The 24,425-nt window shown below is 43.3% G+C and overlaps 1 protein-coding gene across 2 annotated transcripts in view; it reads left to right on the top strand.

The window, feature by feature from the left end:
• The window catches only part of LOC104327596 (transmembrane protein 132B), a 259,693-nt gene that overhangs the window by 51,748 nt on the left and 183,520 nt on the right, over window positions 1-24,425 (top strand). For both annotated transcript variants that reach the window (XM_075434871.1, XM_075434869.1), the window contains exon 2: window positions 18,108-18,987. In XM_075434871.1, the coding sequence (XP_075290986.1) occupies window positions 18,108-18,987 (880 nt within the window). The remainder of the gene's footprint in view (window positions 1-18,107; window positions 18,988-24,425) is intronic.

Genomic DNA, 24,425 nt, shown 5'->3' with positions numbered 1-24,425 from the left:
CGAGACTCTGTGGGTGGTGAGGGTGCCTGCATGTCCTCAGTGGCTGCTCTGGGTGGGACTGTAAAAATGGGTGTCTTGGTGTGGATTTCCCTGCCTGGTTGGTGTGTTTAGTGTTCTTTCTTCTTGTCCCAAATTAAGTCTTTGTGTACTTACCTCTTTGCTGATGCATCTGACTGACAGCAGTGGTACAGATCAGCCAATGGTTGTGCTTTGGGGCTGAACACAGCGTGGTCCCCATGTACTGATGGGAGAGGGTATCCTCTCCGTCTCTCGTTGTCCCATGCCTGGTTTCTCACTCTGGCTGAGACCTGTGCTTGTGTCTCAAGTGGGAAGCAGGGGAGAGACTCAAAGTTTTGGCTATGAGGTCCAAGTCCCTCAGAATAAGGGTGGTAAAGTTTGCAAAGGACAGTCTCCACCCAACTAGCATGATATTTGTCATCAGTCAGACTTTGATTTTTATGGTCAAGCAGATGTTGAGGCCAGCAGATAAATATGCTGCCTGGGAAGTTATCTAAATAAATTTTCCAGATCAAGGCACTGTGCAGAAGAGGAACCAAGAATAATTAATCTCAGAGTGCCTGGGAGAAGCAGCTGTTCTCCCGAAGCAGGGTGAGAAGCAGAGGGTGGAAGGGGAGGTGAGGATGATCCCAGGTAAACTGGAGCAAACAGTGCACAAAACTGGTAGCATCTGAGGAGCTTTAATTCCCCGGGAGGACGCTGTGCTGGTGGGACCTCCAAGGCAGGAAAGACTTTCTCCCTACCTGACCCAGGTGGGCTAAGGATAGGACACCTTCATCCCAGGGAGGAGGGAAAGGCTTCAAAGTGGCTTTTAGATTTTTGGACCAATGATTGACGATTTTTTTTTTTTTTAATGGAAATAGCAGGTTTTCAAGCTTTGTTCCTGCTCCTGCTGCCTCCTCTTTGCTCACTGCTCTTCCCGTCGCTCTCTCTTGGACTGTTGCCTCATGCTTTGCCTCGGGACTGTTTTCCCTGCCTACTGCTGTCTCTCTGCTCCCTGAGCTGATTCACAAGCCCAAACCTGCCAGCCTTGAAGAGTGTATGAGCTCGGGCTCTGTGTTGTGCCTCTCCTGCTATTGGCACGTTCCCCCTAGAAAAGCATCTTGCTGTAGCTGAGCACTGTGGCCTCAGAGTTCACCCATGGGTGTCTGAAAGGAGTGGACCCTTTCCTTGGCATCCAAGACAAGCCCACTCCAATTAGCATAAGTGGGAAGCATCTGCATTTCCTTTAATGTCAGTGGGGGCTGCAGGTATTCAGGCCCTTTGAGAGTAAGCAGCTTTTAAATGTTTGCGGAAATATTGGACTTAATTTGATTTTAACTACTGGCATTTGAAATTCCTGGTCTTGCTGCCGTGTGTTTTTCAGTAGAAATAAATATATCTGGGAACCTGGATGAGACCAGTTTCCCACCGAGCTTGGGGGTGTCTCGCTTTATGGATCCCAGCCTCCTGGCACGGCCCACGGCAGTCACTGAAAGCACATTAATTCTGAGAACCAGTCTTGAACCAAATCCTAGACTAATATTTGACTGCATCCCTTTAAAGATTCAATATCTAGTGTGGCGGTGGTAGATTCCTGGCAGTTGCTTCTGATATAAATCTGAAATGCTGATGTTACAAATGAGCTCTGATCCAAACGGCTCATCCTGCAGGTGAAAGTTTTGGCTCATAAATTCATTAATTTTCAGATCAGTATAAAAATAAGTATCTGACTACCATTTTTTGCATATTTATTTACCTTAACAGTTGCTCCAGATTTACAATTCTGATCCACTGTGGATGTTGTCTATATTTTAAGTCCGCATACTACAACGAGGTTCCTATCCCAGCTCCAAAGGAAGATATAGGACCAATTTTAATGACAATGTACAATTGTACCGACATGTCGCAAAGCCTGGGGAAACCTGTCTGTTAAAAATTAATGGAGTAGGAAGTCCTGGCATAAAGTAAAGCCTTGAGTGAAATTCCATGGCTTCATGGACTGTTAATTCTTTATTAGGTTTTCCTAAGACTGAGATAAAAGGCATTTTATCTTTTTTAAGGTTTGCATTAACATGTCATTGAGTTTTATAGATACATTGATCTTCATTTGGCTAATCCAGAAAGGGTAATAGAAATCTGTGTTATATGCTAGAGCAAAGATAACTCCATAACACTTCAGATTTTTTTGTTATTTTTATTTGGGAAGTTTTCATCAGATATAGAACTGTGGTCAGTGTCCGGAGTTGTGAAATTGAGCTGACTGTATATTTTTATTGGCTGTCCTGTCTAGAGTTTCTCCTTTTCCTTTTTCTTGATGTTTTTTTAACTGCCTGTACTTTCTAGTTAATTTGGCAGTAAGGTTGATGTGTCTCTGCTGAAAACTAGCAAAGGGGTTTGGTCGTATTTTTTGAAAAATACTGTCTCTGTGATGGATTCTTGGCTTTCTTGGCTACCTGACAGATTCTTTTGAAGTGTATTCCAGTTTGAGATGGTGCAATGAAGTGTGTCTTTGGATTCAGAGGAAGGATCTGAGTCTGACTGATATCGATAGGTTTTTTTGCTGCTGCTGCCCATGAACAAAGAGTAAGTGCTGGAGTCTGCAAATTTCCAGAAAAACGTACCATGCTGTAGGATGTAGCTGGGACAGCAGTGGCGGCACACGAAGCATCTGGGAAGATAAAGACAATTCATATCCCCTTATCCCAACAGTGAAATCTTGGCTTGGTAGAAGTCAGAGGGACTTTGGCAAGCCAGGGATTTATCTCTGCCCTTTGAGTCAGCAGCCCTTAGTGTTCGTTACTGCTTCGTGCAGCTCGGGAGGCTGCGTCTGCCTGCCAGGGGCTTTTAATTGTGCCTGTCTTCAAGAGAAACAAATCGTGCGCACCAGAGTCGCTATATGCGTTTATTAAAGAAGTCTCTATGGGGAAAACTTCATTAATAGCTGTCGTTGTTAATGAAGATTATGCAATGGCCGGTGTATTAGTGGTATGTGTGAAGGTGTGTGAAAGGGGAACAAAACGACAAATGATTTTTGGCTTCTCTGTGTTGAAACTGTACATCCTTTCATCAGTTCTGCACGTGCTTAAAGTAGGGCCAGGGGAAAAAAAGGGGTATGGCTATGGATCTCTGCAGCTGGAGAGAGCTCAACTCAGGGCTGGGTGCTTGTTCCCAGCTTCATCAGATCTCTGCACCTTGACAAACGGGATGAATCAAGCATTGAATGAAGTCCCCAGTGCAGCAGTGTGTGATGATGACCTTCCCTGCTTGTTAGCTCTGAGGTGGGAAATCTTGCCTTCCTCCATGCTGGATGGACTGCAAGGACTGTGTTCACAGCAGAAGGGCACAGGTCGGTTGGTTTGGGAGATGGTCCCCTTCATGTCAGGGGTTTATGTGGTCCTTTCCTTACCAACCAGTCTTGCCAAGCCAAAACATCAGAGCATCTTAGATCTCACTCCTTTCTCATCTTTGTCTCTCACTCCTGCAGCCTCTAGCAAATGCCTGTTTTAGCACCAGCTGGCTGTGATCCCTTTGAACTCTCTGATAGGAGATTAAATGTTAATTTATTACATATCGTTATAGGATTATATGTTATCTCTAGGATAATGGAATCCAAATGTTAGAATAGCATGTATGAGATTTAGTGCTTGCACACGTTTTCTTCCACTCGGGAAAAAAGAATAGTTGAAGGTAGAAGACTGAAAAAGAGGTGGATTAATCTGACTGATCACAGCTAGCCAAGAACTCAAGCCCTGGAAGAATATAGCCAGATATTCATAATCTTTTTGCAGAGTTCAGAAGAAGCGGAGAAGTTGTTGACTGAATTTTGTAAAAAATAAATAAGTATGAAGGTGTTCCATAAGTATAAGGGTGTTCCATGGGCTAAATCCCTTGGATAAATTATGCAGTGTGAATTATGTGCTCGGCTTTAGTTATAAATGCCAGACGAAGCAGAGAGCTGAAGTGACCTGTATGCTGAGTTTCTGCAGGATTTTATTCTCTAGGCTATGGGTAGGTGAGCAGTACTGGATGTAATAAGATATGACTTGAACTTGAATTGACTCAAACTTGAACTGCACTTGTGATGTTTTCACACAAAGGTTTATAGGAGATGCCACTAAGCAGAAGGTGAACACGACTTTTTTTGCTGTTCCCTCTCGCTACCTGTTACGGCAGCTTGGGCGGGCAAATGCTGACGTTGAGCCGTGATGGAGCTGCACCCTCAGCAGGCACAAGTGCTGGGCCATGCCCGTGCATGGCTGCTGGCCGCCATACATGTGCGAAGCCCTGGGCTGGCTTTCTGGTGAGCCGAGGCAGTTGTAGGTGTGAGTTTGCAGGGTCTAGGCTGGGAGCAATGCTGCTGCCCTTGGCAGGGGCGGGACAGGCTCTGCATTCAGAGGTGCGTAGCTGAAATTCGGGTTGATGAAGTCGCACTGGATTTACGGGGTCTTATTCCAGCCAGAAACTGGGCCTGCAGACTGATGTTAATGTAAGAAGGGGCCCAGAGGAGCAGGGGGCAGCTGTTTGTATTTCTAACCTCTGAACTAAATTATTATCAGTCCAGATTCGGTTCCTATTTCTTGAATGGTTCATTTTCCCTGAAATAGCTGACAAATACTACTACAGGCTAACCCTGTGCATTCCTGGTGTGGAAAGGTTGGTCCCAGACTTTCCAGATCTCTCAATCCTCAGTCTTTTTCCCAAGCTGCTACAGATTGCTGTCAGTGAATTGTTTCAATTCAGAGGTAATAGGGCAAATTGAGAAACTGCTGTAAATTAGTGTGCATCCATTTTACACCCTTGGGACAGTTTAGGTGAGCACTTTGTGCACTGTGAAAAAGACCTAGGCCTAACTAATCATCATCCTAAAGTAATCATCATGTTGATGAGCTGGAGTTTCCTAACTAGTATGCCGAGTTGGGTTGTGATAGTGCTTCCTGTGACTCCTGCTCAATTTTATAATTGCCCTGTCATTGAGAAAAGAATTAGATCCAGCTTTTTGCCTTCTCGGGCAATCTCAAATCTGATCTAATTTTCTTGACTCTTGAAGAGTTTGAAAATGCTGTCAGCTAATGCTCATTATCTTTTATTACCTTAATATATTAACACAAGTGAACCACACAGCAAGTATGACCTCATTCAACTTTGTTTTTTGCTTGAGAGTTTTTATTTTTTACCTGTAAGTTAATAATTGTGTGTAAGCAAGATAACTGCATTTGGTGCGTCGCAGTATGAAAGCCATAATAAGGTTTCACTTTCTTTATGCACCAATATTTTGACAAGATCTCCTTGAACTGCCTCCTCCAGAGCTATTGGGAATTTTCCTTGTGCTTAGAAAATCGAACTCTAAATTGCTAATCGGCAACAGGCAGAGAAACAAACACCCAAGAAGTCCTGGGTGAGGCTGCAGGCTCCTTCTCCTCTCCCCAAGAGGAGCCCTTCTCCACGTGTGAATGACAGGCTGCAGCCTTTGATCACTGTAGGAAGAGAAAAGCGGTGCCGAGGGATGGTGATGTTGTCCTTTCTGACAGCATCTGCCTTGAGTTTGTAAAATATGTCAAATGTGTATTCATAATGTAAAATAATGCATTCGAGTGTGAAAAATTACGCTTTGTTCTGATACTGGGATGTGCTTGAGCAGGACTGTTTCAATAAGCGAGGGAGCAGGGGAGGAGGTCAGCAGTCACCGTAGGAATGCAAAGCGCTTTTATTCCGTCACAAATTAACGGAGTTGCTCGAGGCTGTTGTCATTCCAAAAATAAAATGTTGAATTAAGTAAAGGAATCTGAGAGAAAACAGAAACTTTTGTTCTGGGTATTTTGGGCGAGGAAAAAAAAAAGCTGTCATTAGAAAGGAAGGATTCGTGTATTCATGTGCTGTTCCTTGAGAGGCAGACAGAAATTGATAACTTAATGATGTCGGAACTGCAGAACCAGGCCTGTGAGGTTGCTCCTACGAGAGTCGGAGAGCACATATTGCTTTGGGAGTCTGGTTAGTGTAATATTGGTTGCCTGTGAGAGCAATGCAAAGTGCAGGTTAAAGATTGGGTTCGGAGGTAAATTGTGCAGATGTCTCTGAACTAATAGTGGGGAATCTGTAAAGCCGTGGAGCTTTTTCTGAAGCAGCTAAAAGGCTGGGTGGCCTCACAGGTCGCTGTCCTGAAACTTTGCAGCTTGTGCTTAAATTTCCTGGTGGGAAAACTCCCTGACATAGTGAGACTGCACACACAACTGAAATGATGTATGTGCATGTGCCTTTGTGGGATGGGGACAGAGCTTGCTGGAGGCAACAGGCCTGCACCTCAAGTTCAGTGGGGAGACCCAAGTGAAAGCTGACTTTTTCCCACAGACCTGCAAACATTTAACCAGGAATTTAACTGTCTGCCATGTGAACAGTGCCAAAAATCAGGATGTGTAGTCCAGGTCACTATCCAGGTGAGAAATCCAACAGTAATAGGGAGTGAAAGGAGAATTGCTCCCATTGCTCGGGCAGAGCTGCGGGGCTGGCGCCGGACCCAAGATTTTGCTTCGTGTCTCTGCATCCCATTTTGTTTTATCACGGGGTCATGCGTGGCGTATACTCTTCCTGAGATTATAGTCACAGTGGGATATGGATGAGTGCTGCTAAGACAGAGGATTTTCTGTGCGTTCAAGACATATCTGTGTTCTTAATAACTTTACAGGGGTTTTATTGTAAGCTGCTTTTGCGATTTCCTGCGGCTGTTCAGGCCCATCGGTTTGGAGCTTGTTTCCTCCAAGAGCTTTGAAACAACAGGATGGAGAATCTAGTGAAAGCCCATTGCTCTGGAGAAAGGCTTTTCACCAACCTTACCGCTTTCTGACAACACCTTTGGAGACTCTGCTGCCAGTATTTTAATATCCTGTAATTTCTGGCTCATGCAAGAATTTTTTTCAATATCACCAAAAGCAGAAGTTTCTGTGGGGAGAATCAGAAGTGCTATAAAATGGTGTACCTGTGTAACCTGTGGATGCAGGAATGTAGAAAGTCTGCACCATATAGAACTTCAAGTTACTTTGCTTCACTTTGTCTTTGGGTGTAGTACTGGAGGCCATTGGCTGCGGTCACAAGCTGGGGTTTGCAAAGAGAAATGCAGCCAAGATCCGGGTCCTCCAGGAGACGAGGGAGAGCTACCAGGGAGGGATCAGCCCAAACTGGGGCAGAAGTTATTATAAGTAATTATTAGTAATATTAGTAATATAGTAATTATTAGTAATAATGCTATTGTTACTTAGAGGAGAAATTGAAAATGCTGAAGGAGATTTAGGGAAGGATCCTTTTGAAATGGCATTTGCTCCTTAAAATGGGAATGCAAGCGATGCAGTCAGCACTGTGTTTCTCTGTGTTGTTTTAATGGTGAACTCAATCTGGGAGTAATGACAACCCCTGTTAGTGATTTGGGGAGCAAAATGAGCTTCCTGAAAATTCGGGAAGTGGAGTTGAGAGGGACTTTCTGGTTCCTGGAAGGCAGCTGTGCCATGGCATCTCAGGACGCTGTTTACACCAGTGCCCCTTGTTCCCTGCCCGCTTCCTTTTGGGGTGCCATTTGCTGGGGTTGTGAGGGCATTCACCCCAGTCCCTTACTGCTGTATCGGTGAGTAACTTTGTGAGAGATGGGGATGCACTTCGCTATTCAACTTTAGCTGCTTAGATCAGTATCTGCAGCGGGAGAGTGATTTTAATAAAAGGACTTCCTCTCAGCTTTCCTATCTCCATGACAGATAGACCCAAGGTAACATAAATCCTGGCCCTTCTCCTGTCAGTCTCTTGGCTTTGTGTGACATAGGTGTTTTGACACTGAATACGAATATTTCACAGTTGGCTAATAGTTTAGAGCATATATTTAAGAGATTTACTTTTGCAATCACCTGGTGCTTTAGTGAATGTGTTTGCCTTGTAAGGCCTTTCTGTTGTTTGGAGAATATATCCATGCACTCCCATACACATATTCATTTTCTGTTGTTTATGAAATATCACTGAGGGAAAATGAGTTTTGCTTCAGATAACGGTAGTAGGGAGCCCTCTCCTAACCTCCACTTTAGCAATGAGAACCTCCAGTAGCTGTGACAAACCTTATTTATCAGGTCTCAGGAGACATGCTCAGGGGTTTGCAGTGCTGGCAGCTGGAAGCACCAACTCTGCACCAGGGCAAGGAGCAATGCCAGGACCAGTGCCGTGCGATGGGGAGCTGGATGAGCGGCCTGGCAGCCCTGCCGCGGCCCCTGGGACGGTCACCCGCTTAGCTTCACGCGGGGTGGCCATGCCTCTCGACTTGCCCTGTAGCAAAAGTGTGCTGCCGGGGTGTGCGCATCACCCCTCCCGAGCTGGTGCTGCCCTGGTTTGCAGGGTTGGTCTTGGCATCTCTGCCTCCAGCCGAGAAGAGCTGAGGGGTGTGTAGAAGGGAGAAGGAGGTTTTGGGAAATCCTAACGCTGCCGGCGCCTGGGGCAGGCAGCTGGATGTGGGCTGTGGTGCTCATGGGTTGTGTTTGTGGGGTTTCTGCCTGCCAAGCAGCAGGTCTTGCAAAGCCTCTGTGTGTGTGTGCATGGCCTTAGCAGTCATCTCTCCCCTCCAGGTAACCAGCATAGAAACTCTCCTTGGCTAATCAGCTGTGTTTAAACTTCAGTTTAGCTCGCAATACTGGCTCTGTCATTCAGTTCTTTCAGCTGATGAATTTGTGACCTTTAGCCACTGTGCTAATGCCTCTAATTGTAACTGGCAGGACAATTCCCCGTTGCTTTTGTATGAGAGATGTGGAGAAACTTGCCAAGAGCAGCCCGTGACTTTTAGCTGCCGTATCAACACCCCTGGTCGAAACTAAAATAGCAGGTTAGGCCAGTGATCAACACAGCAGAGCAACCTGAGAAACAGCAACAGCCACGTTAAAGGAGAAAACTCATGGAGGGTTTCCTTTCTTGGGCACCCTCCCTGCACTGAGATCTGGGCAGTTAAAGCAGCTGAGTTATCTGCACCAAGGGTATCTGCTGTCTTGGCTGTGCTGAGTGTGATATGGAGAAAAACTCCCTTCTAAGACGCGGGGAATTAGTCTGGGCTTGAAAACCTTGGTTCTGCAAATACCTCTATTGCCTCTGTCAGAGAAGGCAGGAGCTGGAGATGGCTGGTGGAGACTTGAAGGAGAAGCCCTGTGAATGTCTCATCTCACTTCTGCTTGGTTTTTGGAGACAGAGTGTTCAGTGTCCCCATGCTCTCTTCATGCTCACACTTTTTCTCCTTCGGTTCATCCTAGGTATTTTTTCTGTGTCCTTCACCCATTGGAATGATCCCCTTCTCCTTAACGGAAAGAATATTTTACACCCAAGAGATTTGGGCAAGAACTCGCTGGCCCTAGGAGGGTGTGAACACCTGGCTTAGGAGCACCATTATCCTGTGCTTTGTACAGTCCGCGGGTGGGACCACATAAGTGCTTCTGCAGAACTTATAGGTAGCACCATGGGAATATATTTTACCTAACTTCTAGCTTTTTCTATCAGACACACTTGAGTAAATGTTTTTAACAATGAAGACTCTGGCCAGAAGCATGCGTGTGAGCGTGAGGCGGAGATGAATAAATAGATTGCGTGATGACATAAAGATTTTTATGGGGTATGGGGATGGGCACATTACTCACAGGTGGTGAAACCATCCCAGTATGTTTCAAGAAAAGCTATTTTAGGGATGTTTAGAGAGTTTTAAAATTTTTTTTATTGTGACTATTTTTTCTATTACTCCAGCCCATAAAACCAGGTGCCTTAGTTACCGTGTTTCTCACTGTACAGGGTTCAGAGGGAGCAATAAAAGCCTCTAAAACTTACTAAAATAGCCTTCCTACAGTTACGGATGTCACAGGTTTAATGTCCTGTATCTCAGGTCCTTGCAGGCCTTGTCATTTGGAGGAAAGGGGATCTCTCTTCTCCATGGCAGAGTAAAATTTCCACGTTATAACCTATATAGATGCTGGATCTTTGGCTTAGAAGCTGTGACACATTTAACTAAAACAGCCAGTGTTAATGATTCAGGAGGAATTTGCACTTCTCGGGCTTGGACAGCATAGTTTTGAGCAATTCCACTTTTGGGCAGGAATTCTGCTGAAGTCTGTTAGTTCTGAAGAAGAAATGATGGTGCTGGGGCAGCAGAAGGGTGTCCTGTCTAGGAAAGTTAAACCCTCATGAGAGGTGAATTGAGGTTGTTGTAGGGGTGTAATGTATTACATACATACTCTTACTTCATCCTAAAAATTTTTTTTTTTGGTTTCACGCTGTGTCACCTTTAAGCTAAAAGAACTCCAGTCTTTTGAAATAAACATATCCGCTTGGAGAATCATACTGCTGTAATGATAATGGCCCAGCTGTAGCTTGATACCTGATAAAATCTTCTTATGTAGGCAAATCCGATGTTTGCGTGGGCTAGCATGGAAATCAGAGGAGGAAGCAAAATAGCTTTGTTGCTTGGGTTGCATGCAATTCCCTGGCTGGGATGAGTATGTGGTCTATTTTGATAAACAAGCCTGAACTCCTCCTTCCCAGTAATAAAGTTGTTAACAATCATCTTCCCAGAGAATGGCAAATAATGAGGTAGTGGCTTAACAAGGCAGTTCCTCAACCTTTTATAAGTATGGCCTCATTTCCTTGAAGAAAAAATAATATAAATCTCTAATCTTCTGGGTATAGTGCTGCTGCAGAGGTTTTTATCTTCAACTAAGTAAAAAAATGAGGGTAAACTCTGCGTATTTGTTTGATGCATTTACTTTACCACGTTTTGTTTGTGTGCTTCCCTGTGCATGTGTAAAGTTGTGTCTTCTTGTTTTGCAGTTGCTTTAGGGATCACCTCTGAGGTGTCGCAGGTGAGGGAGCGCAGACGAAGAATGGCCATAGGAGGTCAGAGCACAGACCCATCTGGCCCAGCAGCCTGCTTCTGGTAGCACCCAAAAGCAGATACTCAGTAGGAAAGAATAAGAGCAGGCAAGCACAGAGGGATGCTTCCCCCAAATATGCTCTCAGCAGCCTGTGGCAAGGTCCTGTCTTTGCATAATGTTTATTTAGGGAGTGCAGCGAGCAGCATTCTCTCTGGAGTCCAGCACTTCACATGCTTTCCTTGCTGGACTAATGGAGGTTCTGAGCCTTTCTGGTTTTCTCCAGTTTTCCAACCTTTTGCTGATAGAGAACCCTGAATTAATCTTCAGGCCTTTTGGGTATTGGATTACAGTCTGCCTCACTCCTTTCTGTGCCAGCAGTGCTGGAACTGGCATGGGATGCTAATCCTGCCATACCTATTCACTCAGTCGTAGAGGAAAACGTATGAAAATAAACTGCTAGTCCAAACTAAATTTAGATTTATTCAGTCGGAGTTAATTATAATCTTTATTTAGTCCCAAGTGATGCCTTCTTATCATACCCTTATTATAGCTGAGAAAATTAATTTTTATTCTACCATAAAGGTGAATGTAATAATCTAGGTTCAGGGAAGGGATTACTTTAATAAGATTTATGGGCAGCCTTGCAGACAGTATGGTTTTATTACTATCTGTAGGTGGCCTTGCTGTACATATGTCTTTCAGTATGGATGACTGTGCAAAATGCATGCAAGCTGAAAACTGTAGTAAGTACCAGCTCAGAAACTTCCACATCCAACTTAATTTTTTGGCAACGATAAGCAGGGAAAGCACTTGACTTGCTTTGGAACACAGTAATACAATTTGTTACTGAAGTTGGGGTCTGATCAGGGGTTTCATTCATATGCATGGTTTAATTTTGCACTAAAAATGTATTTTAGTAGACACAAGGTTTATGAGGCCTGAGATGTTGCTTTCAAGCTTTGTGGAAGCAGAGTGATGGGCAAACATAGACATGCGGTGTGGAAAGAGGAGCAATAGCAAGGAGTGAGCCATCAGATCGGATGGGACAGGACTCCTTTGCCCATAGACATCTAAACCTCCAGCGTGCAGGTCTGCACTGGCCACTTTCAGCAATTGAGTTAATGGGTAGAAATAGGCTCCTGCCAAGGGCGATTTGTCACGCCTAAGATACGAGTGTCTAGGAGAGGGTGGATGAATTCTGGAGATACCCTTTTCTGTGATTTACTGGAAGGGGAGGGTAGAGTGTGTGCTGGGCTTAGATACCTATCTAAAATGCAGTGGGCTGGCTCCCGCGGAGGGCAGCCAGAAGGCGTAGCTGCAGTGAAGCCTGGGTAACAAGAGTTTGACTGAGACATTTGAAGATAAGTACGTGAGACATTGTCCCAAGCCTACAAAAGTCAATTAACCTCTCTTCAATTTTAGATGTTTGGATTAAATAAACTCCTTTTTTTTTTTAATTGCATCCTTTTTCTTGTCTTTCAAAACAAGACAAGCCCAAGTAGCAATGTTTTGCAGAGTGAATCTCTGTCTCCACAAATGTGTAATCAAGATTGAACGTTAAGAGCTGTAAACTTGTTGTGAGTCCTGCATCAAGTTCTGTCCTTACATCAAACTAGGATAAGATGAGAGAATGAGAAAAGCTTAAAGGGATCCTATCATCTTTTATCATGCTACAATTTTTTTTATGTTGACAGCTTCTGGGCTGAATTTAATTTAATGTTAAAAAAGTATTGGGAACTCTTCTTCGCTCTTTCTTGCAGTGTCATTTATATCTTCAAATTATTGTGTTACAGTTGAAAAGACTGTTTGTTATTATGTTTTTTTTTCTGTGCCAGTGCCGTTCACTGTCTAACTACATCAAGCAGGAATAAGGCTTGTTTTTGAATGGTGGATAATGGAAGTTGTTCCTCAGTGGGACTGGGATTTTCTCCTCCTTTTCCTCCTAATGCAAAACTGAGGAGATGAGTCACAGGATGGACTCTGAATGTGGGAAGTAAACAGTGACATCCTCCTTTCATGATTATTTTATCAAATTTTGAATGAGTCAGGGAGAGGACAAGGCGGGTGTTCATCTATGCTCCTTAAATCCTTGCACAGCCCAAACTTATCCTACTCATAGTGCTCAAATGAAGTCTAAACTCATGGTAGATTTTCACACTGTAATCATCTTCCTCATTTTCCCGCTGCCAGGATTAAGAGCCAGAGTTTTGCCAGCTGTAGCCAGGCCAAATCACCTTGCACAACCTCTCATGGCTGGGATCCCTAAACAGCATCAGGTCTTACCCCTTGCATGCATGGTAGAAAGTGACCTACACAGCTGGTCCAGAATTAATTATTCTCCTATAATTTATCAGTTCTAGAATAGCTTCCCTTGTGTGGACACCCTATTCAGGGGTACACTGTGTTTTTATTCTAGGATAATGCCTGCATTTCCAGAGCAAAATAATTATTATGAATAGAGCCATTTTTATAGTTGAATAATGTACATGTGCAGTTTGGTCTTTATGGTCTTCAGTGAGGGCTGGTGGGAAGGGCTGGTGATTTTTCTTCCATACAGACAAGCCATTGATTGCCTCTGTATGAGTCATGGATAACATCATAGTACTTACTGGCACCACATTACTTGAAATTATTCCTCTTTTACAAAGAGGAGTGTCTGTATGATCTTGCGCTACAATTCTGATGATGCTGCAGGAAAGATGAATTTTAACATTTTCACAGTTTTTCCACAGGTGCAGGATTTGCTTTCTTGTTTGTTTTCAGAAAAAACAGATATTGAAAAAATCCATATTTTAAATGCTTCATGTTCCTCACACCTCTAGCTTCAGAATTACTGAAGGCTTATGGAAGGCTTGGCTCCTGTTAAGTAGTTAGCTAAAACAGAGGGAAGATTTAGATGTGAAATTTAGATTTGTGCTGCAACAGGAGTTATTTTCATTTGTAGTCACAAAATTATGAATTTCCTCTTACTACATCTTAACATAGATGCATTAGTTTTTAATGCTGACCTGCCACTGCCACCACTACCTTTTAGTAGGATACTTGTTTTGCTTCTTATTCAAATGTATGAACTCTAAGAAATGTAGCTTGGATGAAATCTTGAGTTACATGAATGGCAGATTTTTATTGCACAGTGTAACCTACAGCTATGGCTTTGCATCTGCTGCTATTTGTGGCATCTATCCAGGGTCAAATAAAATTAAAAACAATAGCAATGGATAATTTTACAGTTAAATAAATAATTACCAAGACAACAGAAAGGAAGCTTCGTCTGAGGTCCGAGATGGTCGGAGTAAGGACCAGGAGGGAGCGTCTCCTTGATGCACAGCATTGCGTGGTTGGTTATGTGCATGGTGGCTTTCTCCCTCTCTCTGCTCTTCAGAAACATAACGGTGTTTCCTTTCGGTCTGCACTCTCAGAGTCTGCATGATGAACTGGACTCTTGAGGCTACTGCCCAGCTCTGGAGAGAGGGGTTTGGGTATAAAGTGGGAGCAATGAGATTTTACAAGTTGACCTGTTGCTCTAGGGGTCTTGGTATTTGGCTAGTCCAAAGAAGTGTTTTAAAAGGGGCAAAGCACCTGCTGAAAAACTGTTACAAGGTAAAAGTTATTTTATAAATTCAAGCTAAATATCTCAAGTGGTGTCCAACGACATGTTATTTCCATACGTTTCCCCTCAATGCCCCCAATGCCACAGTAGTCTGAGAAACAGACTGTATTCAGCCTCTGACATAGCGCTGGGCTCTAGGGATGCTCATTTACTTTTGTTCAACTCTTGCTCTCTTGTTGCGTAATTAGGAGTAACCCACATTCTGATCTAATGTTCTGCCCTCTTTTGATCTTGCTGGCTTGCTTATTAAAGGAGCAGGTGATTTATTAATCGCTTTGTTGCACACCAGAAAGCTGGAAATGTGTCCTGTTTCTGGTTGTTACTGTAAGGAGATTGATGCTGTGGTGCTGACGTGCCGAATTAAAAAGGCGGGGTGTTGGCCCGCCATTGTAAGAAGTATTTCTTTTTAGATGTTCCTACAGTGTCATAAAATGCTGCTAAATTCAGATATCATATTTTGTTGCAGGCTGGTTCTAGGACAAAGCCCAGCCCTGTCTACTGGTGTTTATGGCTTCCCATATAAGCTTTCAGACAAAATTTGTGTCTCATTTTGTTTGAGTTACAGCAGGCTGGTATTCTAGTCCTTGTACCAGTTCTGAGAAGCAGCACTGAATGTTGCCACTGTAATGAAACGGAGGAAAGGGAAGAACATACCTTTTTAAACTTCCTGTAAATCACTGCTTGAGAGAGAGAAAATATCTGCATAAAGAATGAGGGCGGGGGGGAAAGTCCTATAATGTAAACACAGATGCATTTAAGCCTGGCCTCAGTTTTGGTTCTTCTTTAGGCTCAGGAAATATGTTAACGTTAAATCTCCTCTGCAGTCTGGTGTGTCTTGGAAGAAGGAAAATTTTAGCTCTTCTCCCAGAAATCGAAGCGTACTTTTGCTGCTGTATGTCCTTTGTTTATCTCTATGGCTGCACAATTTTTGTGATAAAGGCAACTTCTCCAAAGCATTGATTTCAAATGTAGTTCAATTTATCTACAATTAATTCAGGAAGGTGCTTGCCTGCATTTGACTTCTCAGTGAAGAAACAACACCCTTCCTCCCCTCGCTGCCTTGGCATTCACAGGAGCGAAGTTTACTTTCAGCAACAGTTGTGCAGTTTCACGCCGGCGTGGCTTGCCATGCCGTGTCAAGGTGCTCTATAAATAGGAGAGCAGTAACGGAGCTGCTAAAACATCCCTCGGTGACTTTGGTTCTAGAATTGGCATTGATCTTCTCCCTTCTCCTCCTGCTGCGAGCAGGGTGAGGTTTGACCTGCAGTGTGTTTCCCGCACGCTTTGTTATTCTGTGGTAGGAGCGTTGGGGCTCCCACCGAGCAGCACAGCAAGCAGTAGTGGGGCATTGCCTGACCCCTGCAAATGGTGCTCACTGGCCTCTGCTCCTTGTCTTCATCCCTGTTGTGGGTTGCTGTGGGTTCCTTGCGCTGCGCAGCCTGCTGTGCCCAGTGCTAGTGGGCAGTGGTGCCCATCTCTGTTACACAGCACCTTCTGCTTTCCGTGGTGTCTGTCTCTCCTGCCTCTTACACTGCTTGTGGCTTGGTTAGCCTCTTACCTTGAGAGACTACCTCCATCTTCTTCCAGAATTGCTTATTACCACTTGCACCCTGTGACATCCCATGGAGAATCAGGGTCTGCAGTTGCCGCATGCTGCAGGGAGTGCGCCAGCTGCCTGTCGATCACATCTGAATCGAAAGAGATGTGGAAGGGAAGGGCCAAAGTCAGTTTTCTCCACTGGAAAATTGGTTGTCCCCTGTGTGAGCTCGGACACCATAGCAAGCTGGCCCAGCTCAGCACTTACACAGAGAAGGGAGGAGAAAGTTTCTTGTTATCTCGGTTTCTGCATTTCAGCTGCGTGCCTGGGACCGTGGCTGCGTGCAGCCAGGGGAAGGCGTTGGCTGCACTGGTGTGTTAGGAGAGATGGGCTAAAATGTTTATGCATGGAGATAAGGAACAAGAGGACACCCAGGTGGGGCGATTGCATGGAGGCTGCTCTGCAATTGCTTTTGCTTGTGGGCCTCAGAGCAAACACAGGTCTGATCCCTGTGTGGAGTACTGAGAGAGGAGATTGTTTCCTGCTGGGAGGTTTTTTATACCATTGTATATTTTTGCATATTTACTTGTTCCCACAAAGAGTATTCCAATGGCTGCAGAAAAACCTTGACACAATTAAATATACAGCAAAAGTAAAGGCAAAAGTATTGTGGTGAAATGAAAAGCATTTAAACAAGTGTAGATAATATCAAGCAATTGAAAATGAATGAGCAGAATTTCAGCTGAGAACAAGAGTGGAGCAAAGTCGAATGGATGAGATTTGCCCTAGAATCTGTCTTCGATAAGTGTAGGCTTTAAAAATACACAGCCTGAAAAAAACAGCTTAAATATTAGAGTTTTTATCTGTGCTAAGTTGTGACTGTAAAGTGTCTGAGTCATCTGGCTTGTAACAGGTGTAATTGTGCGGTTGTCGCGTTGTGTATCTGCTCTCCCCAGTCCTGACAAACAGCGGAATTGGCACTGAGCTACAGCGAGAGACAACAAGAGCTTTGACCTTAGGATCTGTCATTGTTCCTTTGTTATCTCTGAGCGTTATGGAACTGCTTCATTTTAATTCATTTGGTTTCTGTTTATTTCTTCTGTGGCAGTCCCAGGAGCTTGCATTCACTGGCTTTTTGTTGGAGCGTATGAATTGTTAGTTTGAAAGACCCACCACTTCTTTCTGGTAGAATCACAGCCCAGATTGAATATATCTCACTATTAATTAGAGATTGGCCCAAACCAAAGACGACTGTTTGATCCCTCCCTCCCTCTGGAACCTTTTCTTGCCTGGGAAAAATTGCTCAGCGCTGACTGGAGGATTGACCATTGTGTTGTAGAGAAACTTTTGTGGTTTCCAAATGTTGTTTCATTCTCCTATGGAATTAAACCAAAAAATCCTTCTAAGCGTCTGCGAACCTGCAGCATGTAAAGGATTTCGCTCCTCCTCTCAAGTTCACTGTTGCCTATAAATCCATCGCACTGAGACCTCTATCAAACCCCATATTTTTTTGTGTGAAAAGTTTTGGTTTCAGGAACACAAAGCTTTTATCAGTTTGCCGCTAACTTCCAAATTACTGACCTGGCAAAAGGGGATTGGGAGTGATGCAGATTTGCAACCCCCCATTGCATTGCACGTTGGCGATGTCAGACTAAAGAAAATGTTCTGGTTTACTGCCTACTAATATTCTATATGCCAGTTTCTTATGTATATTAAAACACGGAGGAGAAAAAAGTTGTAAGTTTGATCTGGCAACAAAAGAACAAAAACCAACCAGTAAAAAGTTTTGGAACTTAGATTGGGATCTGGCCAATCGATCTCCTCCTGGTTTTATCCAGTCCTTGATTAATGGCTTTCAAGTAGGTATTCGCTTGGGGAAGGTGGAAAGGGAGCTGTACAGCTGGTGCAATGGGAAGTTTTCAGTGTATGAGCTTTGAGCCGATGGTGTTACTCCACAGTACCCATGTCAGATTGTTTCCTAATTGTGGCTAACAGTATCGATCTCTGGTAATACAGTGCTTTTGAGAAAAACTGAGGGGTATGCTAAGCAAATATTAGAGTTGTCTTTCTGTTTCCTTTTATCTTTGGCCTGCAGTGGTGGAGAGCCGAGGAGGGATCATGGACAGCATACAGAGGTTTTCAAACCTGCCAACGTATCTCCCCGCGAGCTATCACATCTGCAATGCTGATGTTTTCTTCTTCCTCAAAGAAGCCAACCAGGATATCATGAGGAACTCCAGTTTGCAGTCTAGGGTGGATTCATTCTTTATATACAAAGCCAAACTGCCACCTGTCCTAAATGCCACGTATGGACCCTTTTCTGTTGAACAGGCTGTTCCCTTGGACCTCATGCTGACTTCTGCATCTTTTGGTTTCACAAATAAATTCACTTTTAATTGGAAGTTAAAATCTCACATAATCGACAGCTCAATCTATTCCAACAAACCTAAAATACAAACCTTGTTCTATATTGCGGGGAAGGACTGGGATGACTATAATTCTGCGGAGAGGTTGCCTTGCGTGAAAATGTTTGCTTTCCTGGAGTCTAGAGAAGTTGTGGCCAGCTGTAGATTGACAGGTCATCTAGGATTGTGTGTTGTGGAGCTGGAATTATCTCCTAGCTGGTTCAGCTCCCCTCCACCCCTGGTTTCAGAGGAAACAGCCTCCCTGGAAGGGATTACTGTGGAGCTCTTCTATAAGATTTATACAGCAGATGGGGAATGTTCTCCAGAGGATGCAAAATCGGAAAACAATATCCATGCAGGTCAAGATAATGAACACAAGGCTTTGTCAGCTATGGAGAGGATTGGTAGCATCATTGTTTACCCAAATCAAGACAAATTAAAACAGTCCTCACTGAGGCTGGATGAAAATGTCGTTATTCGCTTACCACTCAACCCGGTCAGAGAAGGTGATGTTGTGACCTTTCATGTTTCCCTGGCTGATGACTCTCTAGCAGACCAGTTTGTATTAAGGTAAGAGAATTTTTGAAGTGCCGTATGCAAAACAGTCTACAAATAGGGACAAATCAATGTCAGGTGTAATTTCTTTGGTTACATTCAGTGTTTTCCTGAGAGAACTTAAGCGTTTCCTCTCCAATGGGGGAAAACTATAAACAGTCTTGAATTATCTGTGTGGATGACACTTTTTGGAATATGGGAATTGATTTTAAAGTATGAGCTATAAATGTTTGTACGATTATTTTTTGTTTTAATTCTGTTTGCTTCTAGCCATAATTCTGCCTCTTAAATTATGCCTCTGTAAGTCAGCCAGAGTAACTGCTGCAATCCGTTTTGCTAGACATTTTGCAGGAGGGGTTTCCATTTGTTTGGTGAAGCTTCCTCCCTTTTTATCAACTTTCTTATCATCTCTCCAAAGTGCATGGGATGCATCTTGCTCAGGTCATGTGTGCTGAGGACCTATTTTGTTGCATTGTACAGAGGGGAACTGAGAGGTGAGAAAATGAGACGTGCCTCAGCTTGCGTAGGAAGTCTTTGGCAAAGCCAGGATTCAGATCCAAATATTACAAGTTGTCTTTAGTTTTTCTGTAAGACAGCCCATCCTGCTTCCTCAAGCTTTTGACTGCTTGTTGCGTGGCCCATTTTTGTTTTAAGTTTTGAGACTTTCTGTTGACCTTTACTTGTGAATCTGCCTGTAATAGGAGAATTCAGGCATTCTAACCACCCCGAGGGTTAGTGCTGCGTATTTGTTATGTCCTTAGCTGTCAGACTGTGGGTTCAGAGCTGTGTAGAGACTAAATTCAGAGAAATGTGAGCCAGACTGGGGGAATAAGAGGGCCAAAAGGTAATTGAAAAGTGTCATATGCTGTGAGAATGCGAGACGCTTGGGAAAGAAGGAGTTGCAGTCTGTGCTAGAAAACCTCAAAACAGGTCCATGCTTTACTTGTAACTTTTTGATCCAAGAACGATGGGAGCAGAATATGACAGAAGTGCACTTTGGGGACAGATGTTGAGAAAACAGACAGCAAACCTTATGCAGCACTTTCAAATCATTCAACTTCTGTGAAATAGCACATGCATATTAATAAACTTACAGATTGTGAATCAAGACAAGTGGTTCATAGTGTAGCGCGAAGGCAGAGGTAAAGAAATGGTCCACAATATCCCAAGCACTTCCATCTACTCGGGTTAGAGGGGAAGTGTGTGAGAAATATCATAGAGTTTAACCAGACTTTAAAAGGTTTGAGTCAGGAAGGGTCTTCCTATAAACTCAACTTATTCTTGCCTTTACTTGGGTTTACTGTTTTTTATTTTTTAAATATGGTTTTGGCCAGCAGGTGCTGTCAGTAAGATGGACCAACGTCATGGAGCAGTCAGGTTTTGGCAGTTGTGTATTGATCCTCAGTGCTATAGCAGAGAGATTATGGAATTTGCCTAAGGCTCTGCAAGGATTTGACATCAGCTCTTAATTCGCAGTTTTTTGTTCTCTTTGCCACACCACGAATAAAATTTCCTAAGTATTAGAGACAACCTGAAGATGAGGATATTTTATTTCTATTGTAATTTCTAAAAGAACATTTATCTTGTAACAAATGGCATGAGGGTAGAGTTTTGATATTTCTGCTGGCCAGGAAAGCACCAAAAACTTCTTGCAGAGAGAGTTTTGAAGTGCCGCCTTTCAAAAGTAAAATAGTTTCTGGGAACGCCAAGCACAGTAACTAACCTGGGGTTTCAAGGAAGCAGAAACCGAGCGAGTCGAGAGCCTCCAAACTGGGGAGCCGCAGGAAGAGCCTCAAGACCCTGGCTACCACTGGGACCCTCGTCTTCTCCCACAAGCCCCCATGGCTTATGCGTCTCCAGCCCTCCTGGCTCCGTCAGGCTGTAGTCACCTCGCGACGCTCTCCCGGCACGTGGAGAGAGCATCTCGGTGCTTCCAAGCTGGTGGGAAGGCATTCGGGTTTCCATGGGGATTTCCTTTGAAAAGCGTGCGGAATCGGTTCATCTCCAGGTGTTGTTTCTGTTATAATAAATCAGCATGTTTTACATGCCCAGTAATATTTCCTCGGAAAATTCACTATTGGCTCTATGTAGCCTAGTCTGTCTGGTCTTTTATTTGGCTTTGCTTGCATTGTGCTTTTCATCAGAGGAACTGCAAGTATTTTTATTTAACCTTCAGTTGAATGCTGAAAGTAAGAGGCAAAATGCAATTCTGCTGATGGTTCACCCGTCCTTCAGGATGGAGAGAGCACCAGCGACTGTTGCTATGATTGTTTTGAATGACATATGTGGGGCCCATGGAGAGATTATTCAGCTGAAGTTTACACAGTAGGCAGGAATTATGCTGAGGAAATACAATCGCTATAGCACATGCATCTAATTTATGCAGTTTCTCTCACAGGCTTTCCCTGTTTTCCAACTCAATGCTAATGTCCGTAAAAACCCAGAAGGTTTTTTATATACATAGAATTTCTGTGTGTTATAGCCAGAGAAAAATACATTGAAGAGAATGTTTGCCTTGGGAAATATATTTTTGCCTAATATAACTGATTGTTTTTAATGATATCTAAGTGTAGCGGAGTGAATTGCAGTCTGGCTCATATGAGACAATAGATCAAAATCAAGTCGTTCTCAACGCAGCGATTGATGCCAACCTCGAGCTCTGACAGTATGCAAAAGAACAGATATGCTCGATTTTATGCACCTCTTTACTGTTTCGTGCTGTGTTGTGTAGTATTTTATGTTGGATTTTGTTCTAGCAAAACTGACTTCAGCTCTCATACAAGCGCAGATTCTTCCTTGTTTTGGTAAAATCGGGGATTCTTAACCAAGCTTGGAAACTGGAAAGCGATTGGAAACAGTTTCTTGTTTCAGCAATTTGCTGTGTGGAAGGATGCTCCCTTGTTAAACCCCTGTCCTTCCAGTAATGTCACTTACGGGGCGATGCTGCAGGTTGTATGTGAAGCTCCAGCTATCACTTCCAGTCCCTTTCATCAGTCCAAACTGCTTTTGCTGTGCTTAAGCTAAGTCTTGCTTGTTTGTTTTCATTCAATAATGAGAATTTAAGATTGAGTTGGAGCTCTAGTTGTGCTTGAGTCGGGGAATTTGTTTCTTTTCGTACTGCGATCTGGCCAGCGTGGCTTGGTGTAATTGAAGGACCCAGATATGTCAAGGGGCAGAATTTGGAGGCTGAGCGTGCGTTTAATGCTTTTCCTGTGCCTGACAGTCATATTGCTCACTTTGTTGACAGATGATCTATACATGTGTGCAATGAAAGTCTTGTGACACTGGAGATTAATTTGTGGCCTTGCCGGTCTGGTCTGTACTGCAAAATTTACCATCTGTCAACATAAATTTTGCCTATTATGTTGGGTGAGTTGCCACTACACATAGTTTAACCATAAAGATAGGTGAAATGGGCTATATTGCCATGATTAAACTTTTTTATGGGCTACCTAGTTTAAAGAAAAAAGGAAAAATGAAGCACAGCTTTGAGATTCCAGCAGGACTAATACATGCATCAGTGTCACAAATTTTAAGGCACTTTTTGTTGTTTGATGCACAGGAGTATCTCTGTTACCTTCTTTACTGGCAAACTTAGATGAAACACAGTAAACAAGGAAAGATGGAAATGATGACTAAATAAGGGGTAGCACCAACTTTTGTGCTATTCACCAAACAGAAGAAATCTTTTCATATATATACATGGAGGAGTTGTAAAAGGGATAGGAGAAAACAATTCTTGCTTAACTGGAAGGACGGAAATCTCATCCAGTAGCGCTGGGAATGGCTTGCATTTCTTTTATGGTGTGTGTTATTATTTACCTCCATTGTGAGACTCAAAGGGTATATTTAAAAGAAAAATGGGAGTCGTTTTGTACGGCAGGAGGATGTTTAATGGAAGAAATGGACAATTGCCCTTTGGTTATGGGAAAGAAACCAGGACACTCTCTTTATAAATAAATGGCAAAGTTCTGTCCCGTTTTCCAAGTCTCCCCATTTAAACCATCAGTGAGGATGTGCCGGTAATGAAGGCTGAGCACCAATAGCAATTTGTCGAGTCACAGACAAAAAGTGGGTTTGTCAGCATTCGTTACACGTCCCCAACACAAACGACCCATCCTTCTTTTATGCCGACCAGAATAGAAACGGAGATTGGAGATATTCCAGGAATAATAGTAAGGGGCTGAAACCAGGTAATGAATCCCTCGCTAGAGGAATGAAAGCGACTGCGGTCGGGATGCGGTCCTCTGTCTGGAGGGGGATGGCGGGACCGGGCAAAGAAACCTCGCTGTCGCTCGGTGCCTAGGCAACCTCGGGGAAAGGGATTATCCGCTTCCCCCTGCCATGCTCCACATATTGCAGGGCAAAGATTACTTTTTGATTTTTGGATGAACCAGTACAAGGTGTAATACACGCCAGTTGGCTTTTACTGATTATTCTCACTAGGAAAAATGATATTAAGGATTTATATTAATAAACATATATCCATATGGAGGAGGTTATGTCTCCTGCTAAGGAATAAAAATTGCACAGGCCATTAAAACTGACTTACAAGGCTTCTGCGTTAATAATGAAAGATCTGTGGAAGTCTGAGCAGTCGTCTAGAAGGCCAGAAAAAGATCATTAAGAGGATGTCTCCTGCCAATAGCTGCCAAGAGCAAACAAGGGAAAGAAAACAGAAGGTTTTAGATCTGGAAATGCATAGAAAATGAGAGGATACAGACTGTGGGGAATGCAGCCTGGCTGCGTGTGAGGAGGAGGCTCTGCATGGCCTTCATCACTTGTAACCAAGCTGATGTGAATGGGGAAGCAGGGCAGGATTATTACTGGCGAGAGAAATAAATGATTAACTGAAGCATCATTTTAGGATGAAAATTCAGCAGAAGTGAAAGTGTTGAGAAAGGGGAAAAATGTACTTCTGAAACTTACTTGAAATGCTCGTTCAGATTTAGAAATAATTACAGAGAGTTACTGGCAACTTGGGAATATTTGGTTTTTTGCCCAAAGATTTTTATAAACCCAGAATGAATGTTTAAATTTGCTATTTCTCTCTTTTCTCTGAATGAGAACATTGAACCAAAAACATTACATTGAACCAAATGTAAAATTTGAAATTGTGATCTGTAATATTAAGAAAATATGTCAACCACTGCAAAGGCTGGAAATGCCAGAGATGTCTGTGGAACCTTAGCTCAGTCCCCATGTATGTATGCATTATAACATACTCCTCAGAGACAAATTCACACTATTTTTTTCCAGATGTCCTGCTTCATTCGATGCATACATTGTCTTGCTCCCACTGTTTTCTTTTCTTTTTGTCGCTGAACGGCAAAAGGAGTAACATGCTTTCAGGACCCTCCTGTGAAGCCTGGGGGAGCTGTCACCAGATTTATTTTTTTAGCTTGGATACACCATTTCTATAAATTCTTTTCCAGAAAGGGTTGAACCATTCT

The sequence above is a fragment of the Opisthocomus hoazin genome, chromosome 13 (assembly GCF_030867145.1).
Source record: "Opisthocomus hoazin isolate bOpiHoa1 chromosome 13, bOpiHoa1.hap1, whole genome shotgun sequence".
NCBI classification, from domain to species: Eukaryota; Metazoa; Chordata; class Aves; order Opisthocomiformes; family Opisthocomidae; genus Opisthocomus; species Opisthocomus hoazin.
The sequence above is the reverse complement of the archived record's forward strand: the minus strand, read 5'-3'. Positions and strand labels throughout refer to the sequence as shown.